The following is a 12389-nucleotide window of genomic DNA, read 5'->3' as shown; positions in this document are numbered from 1 at the left end:
TTAGGAAATGTTTTAAGGAATAACGTTACCTTGTCTAAAGAATCCATAATGACACATCATGAGCTTTTTAAATCTATAAATAACCTTCTAGTCACTCAATAACTTTACAGCAACCGATCTCTTGTCTGGTTTCTCTGCTGAACCTGATATTAGAACTGTCAAACCTCCTCCTGTGTTCCTCAGTTCGGCAGCAAACGCGCGAGACTACGACACCAGGGTTCTGCTGAGGTTCCCCCAGCGCGTGAAGAACCAGGGAACCACAGACTTCCTTCCCAGCCGGCCGAGACACTCCTGGGAATGGCATAGCTGCCACAAGTGAGGAACACAGACAAGAATAGCTAATAACTGATGAAGACACGCGATGCTGACGCTAAAGGGTTAGCTAACCCCGTGATTCACTCGCCCTCGAGCCGTTATAGGTGTGTGTGTAACCTCCTTATTTCAGACAACGATGTCGGAGTTATTTGAAAAAAATCCTGGCTCCTCCCAGCTTTTGAGGTCACTTGTCATGTGTCGGGTCAGAGGTCACCCTTCCGCCAGAACTCGACCTGTGATTATAAAGTTTTAATATCGTTATTTTTCTTGGCTTTAGAAGGCCTTTATTAACCCCCGCAGCCGCATGGATTACTGTTATGATGGATGGATGCACTTTTATGGACTTCAAAATCTCAGTTCCCATTCACTCCCATTATTAAGCTGGGCTGAGCCAGCATATTTCCCAGATTGTTCGGCTGAAAGAAAAAAATCTTATATACCTAGGATGCCTTGAGGACGAGTAAATCATGCGATAATGTTTGGGTGAAGTAACCCTTTAAAATATATTTATATTGTAGCGAACAGAGTCACTTTTTAATGCTGCTTTATTACCGATGCACTTGCCTCACAGCGACCCTCGAACTTCTGGAACCTTTACCCCAGATCCCGCCCACACATGACTGCCCCGCCCACACATGACTGCCCCGCCCACACATGACTGCCCGGCCCACACATGACTGCTCCGCCCACACATGACTGCCCCGCCCACACATAACTGCCCCACCCGCACATAACTGCCCACCCCGCCCACACATAACTGCCCCGCCCACACATGACTGCCCCACCCACACATAATTGCCCCGCCCACACATAACTGCCCCACCCGCACATAACTGCCCCGCCCACACATAACTGCCCCGCCCACACATAACTGCCCCGCCCACACATATCTGCCCCACCCACACATAACTGTCCCGCCCACACATAACTTTCCCGCCCACACATAACTTTCCCGCCCACACATGACTGCCCCGCCCACACATAACTGCCCCGCCCACACATAACTGCCCTGCCCACATACGACTGCCCCGCCCACACACAACTGCCCCACCCACACATAACTGCCCCGCCCACACATAACTGCCCCGTCCACACATAACTGCCCCGCCCACACATAACTGCCCTGCCCACACACGACTGCCCCGCCCACACACGACTTCCCCGCCCACACATAACTGCCCCGCCCACACATAACTGCCCTGCCCACACACGACTGCCCCGCCCACACATAACTGCCCCGCCCACACACGACTGCCCCGCCCACACATAACTGCCCCGCCCACACATAACTGCCCCGCCCACACATAACTGCCCCGCCCACACATAACTGCCCCGCCCACACATAACTGCCCCGCCCACACACGACTGCCCCACCCACACACAACTGCCCCGCCCACACACGACTGCCCCGCCCACACATAACTTCCCCGCCCACACATGACTGCCCCGCCCACACATAACTGCCCCGCCCACACACGACTGCCCCACCCACACACAACTGCCCCGCCCACACATAACTGCCCCGCCCACACATGACTGCCCCGCCCACACATAACTGCCCCGCCCACACACGACTGCCCCACCCACACACAACTGCCCCGCCCACACATAACTTCCCCGCCCACACATAACTGCCCCGCCCACACATAACTGCCCCGCCCACACATAACTGCCCCGCCCACACATAACTGCCCCGCCCACACACGACTGCCCCGCCCACACATAACTGCCCCGCCCACACATAACTGCCCCGCCCACACATAACTGCCCCGCCCACACATAACTGCCCCGCCCACACATGACTGCCCCGCCCACACACGACTGCCCCACCCACACACAACTGCCCCGCCCACACACGACTGCCCCGCCCACACATAACTTCCCCGCCCACACATAACTGCCCCGCCCACACATGACTGCCCCGCCCACACATAACTGCCCCGCCCACACACGACTGCCCCACCCACACACAACTGCCCCGCCCACACATAACTTCCCCGCCCACACATAACTGCCCCGCCCACACATAACACGTGTGTTTACATGTGTGTTTCAGTCACTATCACAGCATGAACGAGTTCTGCCATTACGACCTGCTGGACTCCAGCACACAGCAGAGGGTCGCCGAGGGCCACAAGGCCAGCTTCTGTCTGGAGGACACGTCCTGCGACCCCGGGTACTACCGCCGCTACGCCTGCACGTCCCACACACAGGTGCGTCCCCCGCCTCCGCTCCCTCAGCGCAGGCGACACACACAGCTTCATGATCCCGCCTCTCGCCGCAGGGTTTGAGTCCTGGATGCTACGACACCTACAGCGCCGACATCGACTGCCAGTGGATCGACATCACAGACGTCCAGCCCGGGCGATACGTCCTCAAGGTCAGAAACCTTCACGATTGCTTCTGTTTTGTTGGTGTAATATATTATTTAACGAGTTCAGTAATTAAGTGGAGTAGAGGCTATGCGTATTTGGCTGGCAGAGTACCCGCCGCCGGTTGTTGTAAGAGTGAGGAGATGTGGAGCGATGCTGTTAAACTATCGACGAAAAGCAGGTCAGTCTGCTGTATATCTAATTTTGGTAATTATTTGATAAACTGAGTGCGCTCCTCTTGAAATCATTTAGGTTAATTATTTGAAAGTGCTCTCCTGCACTTTGTCAATAAAACATCATCTAAATTACGTCATATGCTCACATTGACGAATGCGGAACAGTTAGTTCATGATCTGTAATGCTGTACTGGGGGGCTGCCCTGCACGCTTAATAAACAAACTCCAGCTTTGGTGTGAGAGGGCTTGATGTTTTTGTTCCAGGTTACAGTGAACCCGGGCTTCCAGGTGTCCGAGTCCGACTTCAGCAACAACATCGTGCGCTGTGACGTCCAGTACACCGGCAGCTCCGCTCACGTGTCCGGCTGCAGCGTCACTTCGTACGCTTTTATCTTTATTTTTAATTATACTTGCAAACCGTACAGAGATGACATTCATGATATGCAACTTTGTATACAATACACAAAATCATCTGAGTGGGTTCAAAATCAAAGTATCCAAAAATAGTGTTTTTAAGTATATTGTATGGATATTATCTGTAATAAATGGATCTCTATTTCCCCGTGAGTGGGTTTTGACGCGCCTCGATCCTTCTCTTCACAGACACTGAGCGGGTTCTCCCACCGGCCCGGCGAGCGTCAGCCGAGATCCGTGAGCTCTCACCGCAGGACCCGAACGCTCCACCTGTGCGCCTGACACCAGCTCAGCAAACTGTTCTGAAAACGTTCTCGTTAGGTTATGAAAACGTTAATTCTGAATGTTTTAAAATGTTTTTTTTTCTTGGTTTTGTGAGCGTTACGGGAACATTCCAGTCAAACGTTATGGGAACGTTGCTTTTGAATGTTCTCCGAACGTTCTGTTTAAAAACGTGCAACTAAAACATTTCAGCAACGATGGATGAACGACGTTGAATGAAATAGACCGGATAACTCTAACTGTACCGGAAGAGCGTTTATCGTAATGTTCTGAGAGCGTTCCCTGTCAGCTGCACATGTGGAATTATGTTATTTAGTCTTCATCTGTGTGAACCATCATGCAGTCGTAGCGCACTTGCTCTTTAGAAAGAGTCGAGTCTCTTCAAATATGTTAATCGTGTTGTTTAGTGTGAATGATGTATTAGGGTTAGGGTTGCTTTAAGACATATTTATATTTTCAGCCTCTTGCTGTGGATGTTATTGCCTCTTTAGTTTAGGAGGAACACACTTGAATAAAAGCAGATGAGAATATGATTTCTTCATTTTCCTGTATTCTTATTATTTTAAAAAATCGACTGTATGGATCAACACAGCCTTATGAATCGTATGTGAGAGGGTCTCTCTCTCTCTTGTGTGTGTGTGTGTAGCGCCCTCTGCTGGTGAGTCACTGTGTGCGCATGTGTGTGTGGCGCCCTCTGCTGGCGAGTCACCGTGTGCGCATGTATGTCGGGTCGCGCGCGCTGAGGAGGCTGAGGCGCGCGCTCGTGTCACATTCTTCAGATGATCCGCTATTCAGAAGAAACACAGACAGACAATCAGCGACACACAGCAGCGAGCACAAGGTACGACACACACACAGACGCACGCACACTGAACACATGAATATAACAGGAGAAAGAGATCAGGAATATATGAGAGAATCCAGAGAGAAACAGTGAGATGGTGAGAGATCATCTGAGAGATGCTAACGCTAAAGCTAATGCTAGAAACAAAAGACAGAAACAGGGAGACAGATAGAGAGAGATAAACAGACAGATTCTACACACACACACACACACACAGACAGACATCTGTATCTTTATCTCATCACACTCATCAGTTTGTTTTTCAGGATCAATTATCGATTATTGTGTGTTTGATGTGAAACTGCCACACATTAAATCAGGGTTCTGCTCTGTGTCTGATTCATCAGTTATTCTGAGAAAAAACGCGTTTCATAGTTTTTCATCAAAGTATAAATAAGTTTCCTGTTATTCTGATGTCATGTGCGGGTTACCCCGTGATTAATAACTATTTAATCATAGTTTTATTACTCAGATGCATCTCTAATGACCACGCCCACTTTCCAGTGCTGATGGATGAGAGCAAGCCACGCCCCTCGTGTTACGCACGTGACGTCACATTTATGTAGTAGTTCATGTTCGGCCCTGTATAAGTTCATCAGTGATTATTATTGATCAATTATAATCATGTGTGTGTGTGTGTGTGTGTGTTCTCAGAATGCTGACTGAAGATGGACGTTCCTGAATACCTGGATCTGGATGAGATCGACTTCACTGATGATTTACCTGTGAGTCACATGACCACGAGTCATGCCTGAATTCTTCTCTTTCAGTGTCAATTCTGCCATTATTTCCATTTCAAACCCCAAAGACTGTTCCTCATCTTTGAAACACTTAATGAAGATATTTTTAATTAAATCTGAGAGATTTCACTCATTTTAAACTATTCAGTCGATCAGCAATTCTCAGATGTTTGAACCCCTTTGAGTTAAAATATTTGGACTTTTATAAAATAAAATATAATATATTATGTTTAACAGTCACATGAACTTTAGCTAAACAAGAAAAATATTTAATCTTTTTTTAGTGTTATTTTGTGTTACTTTAAAATGATTTATTGAATTTTTTTTTGTGTTTTTAAAATCTACACTGATTTATTTTAATTTTAAATTCTCACAATCAAATTAATTTTTTATCATTTTATTTTATATGTTTTTATTTTTAAACAATTTATTTATTTTCTTATTTTTTGTTTTAATTTTTTTTGTAAGTTTTATTTCGATTTTTTATTTTATTTGTATGAGTTAATGATATTTTTAGGAAATGCTAAAAAAATGCTTTTTTCAGGTTTCAGTAAGCTTTTTTCTATTTTTATTTATTTTTAAATGATTAGCTTTTGATCAACTCATGAACTCCAGTTTTGTGAGCCTTTAAGATATTTAAGTGTATATTAAATGTTACAGGAATAATACTGTAGATTACAGTGTTGTATTTGTTCATCTGTTTTAAAGTGACTTACGTTTTTTTCAAGGTTTCCCTTTATTGGTCAGATGTTTCCTGGGAGTCAAACCCGTGTCCTTTCAATTAAATGCACATTTATTTATATAGTGCTTTCACTATACACATCGTTCAAAGCAGCTTTACAGAAAATGCATTTAGTCTACATTACAGTTTACAGTGATCTGTGATCAGAGGAAACTGAGTTATGTTTTTCAGAAATGCACATATACAAATTCACAGCTAGCGAAAAATGTATTCATTTAAACAATGTAATAATGTTTAACAATGAGCGTTCTAGAGCTGTGAACAATGTAATAATTAATTTAAACAAAGTAAATAATGCAGAAACAATGAGATCATTGAAGGAATGAATACTTGTGTGTTAATAAATGATGATGGCATATAGAAAATGTCAGTATAAATCCTTCAGTATTATGATGCACAGAGTTGCTGGAGCTCCTGTGAGGAGTTTGCGCTTTAGCTCGTGTGTAACTGATGTCTCCTGTCACAGTACAAGAGCATTCCCGAGCTGTGCCGGAGACACGATGGGCCGAGCGACGAGAGGCAAGGTACGACACACACACGGCTGGGATGGCACAGGGGTTTAACATACATTAAAATAGTGTAGGCATGCACTATAAAAAAATGTATTTATTTACTAAAACAAAATTTATTGCCGTGTTTTACAAGAAAAAACTATTTTAGTCTTTATGCTTCAAAAGTTTGTTTAATTCAGTGCTACTTGCCGTTGCTTTGTAGTTTGTTGTGAAATGTACACGTGAAAACTGTTTCTTTTAAGTAAATCCTACACCAATTTTTTTATTGTGGTGTATATTCCAAAAAACATGGTACGCATCCCACAAGCCCTGGTAATACCATCAAAGTAACTTGAGTAATGTAATCGGATTACTTTTTCAAGTAACTAGTAAAGTAACGCATTACTTTTTCAATTTACAACAAAATAAAAATGTGTGTGTGTAAACTCTACTCTACTGTACTCTACCTCTTCTGTATATCGAAATGGGTAAATTGAAATGGGAATCGTTAAAATTCAAACTTGATTGAGAGGCATTATTTTGTGAGAGTCTATCAGATATATTTGTCTTGTTTTCCAGCTCCGGCCATCAACTGGGGTCGTAACGCGGCGTCACACGGCGGAGCGGGAAACAAGCCCACCGGAATCGCCGACGTCTACAGCAAATTCAGGCCCGTCAAACGCGTGTCTCCCCTCAAACACCAGCCGGAGGAGACCGAAGCCGAGCCGAGCGTGGACCGGAGCAAAGAGGAGTCTCCCTGCGCCGACAAGAGCAAAGCCCTGGGGAACGGAGCGCTGTTCGGGGAGCTGGAGCACTACGACCTGGACATGGACGAGATCCTCGACGTGCCGTACATCAACAAACCCAGTCAGCAGACGTCGACACTTCCCCGCGTGGCTTCGGAGAAGAGGAGCGTCAGAGGGGCCACGCTTTCCCACTCCGAGAGCCTGAGCGCCGGGAACCAGTTCTGTGTGCTGGCGCCCGTCAACTGGCCCGACATCAGGAAGACCAAGTCTATGGACCTCAGGGCTCAGAGCGCGGGGTTCGAGCTCAGCCACGGGTCAGACACCGATAAGCCCCGACTCTTCCCGGATAAACCCGGAGCCGACGGCGCGGAGACGGCGTTCCCGGGTCAGGGAGCCAGAGGCACGAGGGCAACGTTCGGAGACGGAGACGAAGAAGCCAAGAAGACGCAGAACATCCTGAACATCGTGAGAGAGGGGCAGATCTCACTGCTGGTAAGAGGTTTAAAACGCTTGCAACGTCAAGGTCATGGGTTCGATTTCCAGAAGCACCAAGAACGTAAATGTGGAGCTTGAAATATAATGCAAGTCACTTTGGATAAAATCGTCTGCCAAATGCATCACAAACATCTCTATGACTCACTGCATGACTGGTTGGTAATATCCCAGAAAGCATAATCGCTGTAATAACCCGCTCGTGTGTGTGTGTGTCATCGCAGCCTCACATCGCGGCGGAGAACCTGGAGCGCATCCGAGACGAGGACGGGAATAACCTCCTGCACGTGTGTGCGTCTCAGGGCCACGCCGACTGCCTGCAACACCTGACCTCACTCATGGGCGAAGACTGCCTGAACGAGCGCAACACACACCAGCTCACGCCCGCGGGCCTCGGCGTACGGGTACGTCTGTAGCGCAACCAGGTTCCCGTGTCCTCGACTGTTAGTGGTGCAGCGGATCACAAAATCACGGTTCGGATCATTTACTATTTTTGACTCACGTGTCGGATCAGCAAAAAAAAAAACTATATATAATATAAAAAGCTTTGCTTTACATTTATTACTTAAAGGAACAAGGCCTAGCTTAGCACAAAGACTGGATGTAAATGGATACAGCTAGCATACTAATCCCAATAAGTGACAAGATATCGCAAACTTAGCAGTTGATCCGCAAATCACATGCGTGCCGAACCGCGGGTCAGCTGATTCGTACGGATCACGATCAACTGTGATCCGTCGCACCCTACTGACTGTACTAGTGAACTACTAAACGATAAACATGCGAAACAGACTGAACTTGTGTGTGTGTGCGTTTAGAACGGTCACCTGGAGTGTGTGCGCTGGATGGTGAGTGAGACCGAAGCCATCGCCGAACTCAGCTGCACTCGAGAGCATCCCAGCCTCATCCACTACGCTGCGCGACACGGACAGGTGAGACTCCGCCCACATGCACAGGTGCGTTTGTGGTCACGTGACTAACCGCACGCACTAGGGCTAACATTAGCCCTCTGGTGTTCAGATGGATATGTGGTGTGTGTGTGAGATGCCCTCTGGTGTTCAGATGGAACATTTACTATGATCATCCGCTGATATAAAGTAATCACAGCCTTTGCCAAATCGCGTGCGGTTTCATTGTGATTAATCATGCAGCTCTTAACACACACACACGTGTTTCAGGAGCGGGTCCTACTGTGGCTCCTGCAGTTCATGCAGGAACAGGCCATTTCTCTGGACGAAGTGGATCAGGACGGGAACACGGCGGTTCACGTGGCGGCTCAGTTTGGACATCTCAGCTGCGTTCAGGTGCTCATTACATCACTATTGTTATTGCTCATACTTAAACTTCGGCACGCTACTCCTCCTGCACCGTTTGTCGTAGACCCATGAAATGAGGTGTCAAATCGACCGGTTTATTGAGGAGAGGTCTGCTATGATTTTTTTAGGCAATCGGGTGTACGATGTTCGTCCAGCGGGTGATAAAACAGCCGGAAAAAAAAATCCCATAGACTTAGCATTGGTGCAAAATTTGTGAGATCAAATCTTTGCATCAGAGGGTCTGAGAGACTTGGGTGTTGGGCTCTTTTGACTCGGCCTATTATGCGGCCAATACGTGGTGACGTAACAACTTCATAACCGGCCCTAGAAACCACTTGGGGTACCCTAGCAACCATAAAACAACATTTACAAGCCAAATATCTGCTACAGAAAAATGTAGAAACATGGATTTTGGCTTTTTTAGACTATTTCTCTTTAAACATCATCCCATTAACTGTATAAACACACCCTAGCAACCACATAAAGAACCCTAACAACCATCCAAACACATGAATAAGTTAAATCTCAAAACAGATCATTGTACAGACATGGGGGTGGGCTCTTTTGTTTTGGGTGGTAACCAGTGTAAATATCACCATGGTAACTGTGAAGCCACACCCTAGCAACCGTTTAGAGCCACCTAGCAACCATATTGCAACATATACAGTAGAAGGCATAATTCAGCTCCACAATATCATACAGACATGGCATGCAATCATGTACAACACCCTAGCAACCGAGTTTTGCTACTGCAAGCACCACTCTCCACATCTCCACTTCGGATGCTTATTTAGTCTGGGATGCCGTAAGAACGAGAGACAGGAAGTGGCTCTCCTTCCCATTTCCTGTTGCTGTTCCTGTGGTGCTGAAAGACGTACCGGTCTGACTTGTTTTGTTCGGTTACAGACAGAAAGAACAACATTCAATAACCCCACGTCACACAAATGTGCAAAATCTGCCTGCGAATGTTTCCGCAAACAACAAAGTCAAGTCACGTCTATTAAAATAGTGTGTTTTACAACACAGATAGATTCAAAGCAGCTATACGGCTGTACAGCAGATCTAGAAGAAAAAAACATCACAGTCCAGCTTAAGTAAGTTCAGTGATGGTTCATTTCTGTTGTAAGAAAATTATTAACTTTCTTAATTTATATATATCACCAATTTCAAATCATGTTTTTGAGACTGTCTTTAGTTCACTGCAGTTTTAAGAGTGTGACGGTGAAGATGGTTGAACTATGATTGCTAGCTATCAGATTATAGTGTTTCCCATACATTGGTTCCCAATATCAACACTGGGTTTATATGAATGCATCTGAAGTGAACCGATGGCCTTTAGAAAAGTTTTGATGATATATCTTTGTCTCCTGATAAAGCGTGTGTGTGTGTGTGAGCGCCCCCTGCTGGAGCTCTTTATAAACACTGCAAACCTGCATTAATACCAGTGTGGATTTATTCAAATATTCACTCATGCCATACACTGAGATGAAGTCAATGTCCCGTGTGTCTTCTAACGTGTGTGAGCTCAGACTCTGGTGGAGTACGGCTCGAACGTGACGGTGCAGAACCTGCAGGGCGAGCGTCCTTCCCAGAGTGCCGAGCGCCAGGGTCACAGCACATGCTCTCGATATCTGGTGGTGGTGGAGACGTGCATGTCTCTCGCCTCACAGGTGGTCAAGCTCACCAAACAACTGAGCGAGTAAGTCCAGTCACTCACGTGCACTTATACTGTCGTTCGATTATTTTACGGCATAGCAGCACAAGAAGAGCTTTGATCACGTGACGCCTTTGAGTTCTGACCCGACCCGAGTGACACCACATGTGTTTCTGATTCAACAGGCAAACTACGACACGAGTCGCCCTACAGAACCAACTCCAGCTGCTCCTGCAGACACAAGAACCCAGACCTCGATCGCCCAGGTCTCTCACTCACTCACTCACTTACACACTCACTCACTCTTACTCACTCACTCACACTCTCTCTCTCTCTCTCAGTGCTCATGTTGAGGCGTGGCCTGAGATGACTCTGACGGCTGAAGTGGCTCCTGATAACCAGTGGATCCTGAAGCAGAGACACACGGAGGCGGAGTCAGGGGCGGGGCCTGGAGCCGGGCCAATGAGACGGCCGGGGATGGGAGAGAGGCGGGAACTAAAGTTGGCTCGTCTCAAGCAGATCATGCAGCGCTCGCTCAGCGAATCAGACGGAGACGCGGCGTATCCTCCGAACGAGTCCAAACCCGATCGCCCGACCCAACTCCCCCTCGCCGAGCCCGAGGAGCGCAAGCTCACGACTTCCAAATCCGTGGACGCTTACAACCCGTCGCCATCGTCAGACCAGAGCGATCCCGAAACCCGAGAGTGTCCCGACGGACAGAAGATCGCCACCAGTCCCAAAAGCGCCCTCAAATCCCCATCGTCTCGAAGGAAGACCTCGCAGAACCTGAAGCTGAGAGTCACGTTCGACGAGCCGCCGCGCAAACACGACGCCAAAGCCCCGCCCACGAAAGAGAAGGCGGAGTCTGGGAAACGCGCGTTCGGGACGTTCCGCTCCATCATGGAGACTCTCAGCGGAAACCAGAACAGCAACAACAATAACACTCCGAGCGGGAAGAAGAGCGAGTCCAAAAGCAAGAGCAAGACGAGTGCGGTCTAGATCCGGCGGCGTTACGGCGTGGGCACGGACGCGGGTCACGGTGCTTCAGTAGCGAATCTCTCGCGACACTATTTGCCATCTCACTTTCTTACATGCGTTTTTCAGTCAGAACCTGCTGACGGGAATCACAGGGCAAGTTATGAACAAACGTTCTCACAGTAACGCTAATAAAACGTTCGTTCAATTACTTTTACAATAGTCATTTTTCAATACTGTGATTTTGTACAGACTCGATAATCAGAGAACGAACGAACGAATCATGTTCTTGATTCCTGGAGCGATTCAGTGCTGCACCTTCAGATTCAGATTGTTTTCATAACTCAAATACGTTTATATGTAATCTGTCTTGTTTCAAGTTAATGTATGGATTTATAATTTAACTGTTATGTTTGAATGCAAGAAATATGATATTATTGGAATCATTGTAACGACTTTTGGAGGTTAAAATAAAGATGTTTTTCAATCGTTACACGGATTTAATCATGTTATCAGATGAGGACGGAAACATTCTATAAATGAATTAACGACTATTTTACGTAAACATTCAAAGTACATTAATATTCACAATGCAAAAGTGACGATCCTCGTTTTTCCAGCAGATATTTTGTTCTTGTTTTGAACTTTAACTCACTTCATTTTGATTCATTTCTCAGGCCTCATATCTTCAGTCTGTGTTCTTCTCCAGGAAATGTCTCTTGATTTGAGAATGTTTGGATATTTGAGCTGGAATACGAGACAGAAACACTGAGGAAGAACATCATGTTTTCTTAAAAATCATAGTTTGCAGATGATGAATTATTGCATCG

At 46.6% G+C, this 12389-nt stretch overlaps 2 protein-coding genes across 5 annotated transcripts in view; both read left to right on the top strand.

The window, feature by feature from the left end:
• lox (lysyl oxidase) overlaps positions 1-4092 on the top strand; it is a 6826-nt gene extending 2734 nt beyond the window's left edge. The window contains exons 3-7 of the mRNA XM_039666217.2: positions 184-315; positions 2372-2528; positions 2600-2695; positions 3128-3243; positions 3467-4092. Of these exons, the coding sequence (XP_039522151.2) occupies positions 184-315; positions 2372-2528; positions 2600-2695; positions 3128-3243; positions 3467-3473 (508 nt within the window). The 3' untranslated portion in view covers positions 3474-4092. The remainder of the gene's footprint in view (positions 1-183; positions 316-2371; positions 2529-2599; positions 2696-3127; positions 3244-3466) is intronic.
• Positions 4093-4274: 182 nt separating this feature from the next.
• sncaip (synuclein, alpha interacting protein) lies at positions 4275-12052 on the top strand. 4 transcript variants are annotated; one of them, XM_039666215.2, is made up of 10 exons: positions 4275-4400; positions 5058-5128; positions 6352-6409; positions 6956-7614; positions 7839-8018; positions 8433-8546; positions 8793-8918; positions 10460-10629; positions 10770-10850; positions 10926-12052. In XM_039666215.2, the coding sequence occupies exons 2-10, from the start codon at positions 5072-5074 to the stop codon at positions 11581-11583; spliced, it is 2103 nt and encodes a 700-aa protein (XP_039522149.2). In that variant the 5' UTR covers positions 4275-4400; positions 5058-5071; the 3' UTR covers positions 11584-12052. The 4 variants fall into 4 exon arrangements, with proteins under 4 accessions (XP_039522149.2, XP_088976068.1, XP_088976070.1 ...); XM_089119944.1 differs by adding an exon at positions 4876-4949 and having other exon boundaries at positions 4301-4400; positions 10770-12052; XM_089119943.1 differs by adding an exon at positions 4876-4965 and having other exon boundaries at positions 4301-4400; positions 10770-12052.
• The last annotated feature ends 337 nt before the right edge of the window (positions 12053-12389 follow it).

The sequence above is a fragment of the Pimephales promelas genome, chromosome 14, assembly GCF_988280905.1.
Source record: "Pimephales promelas chromosome 14, fPimPro1.hap1.1, whole genome shotgun sequence".
NCBI lineage: Eukaryota > Metazoa > Chordata > Actinopteri > Cypriniformes > Leuciscidae > Pimephales > Pimephales promelas.
The sequence above is the reverse complement of the archived record's forward strand: the minus strand, read 5'-3'. Positions and strand labels throughout refer to the sequence as shown.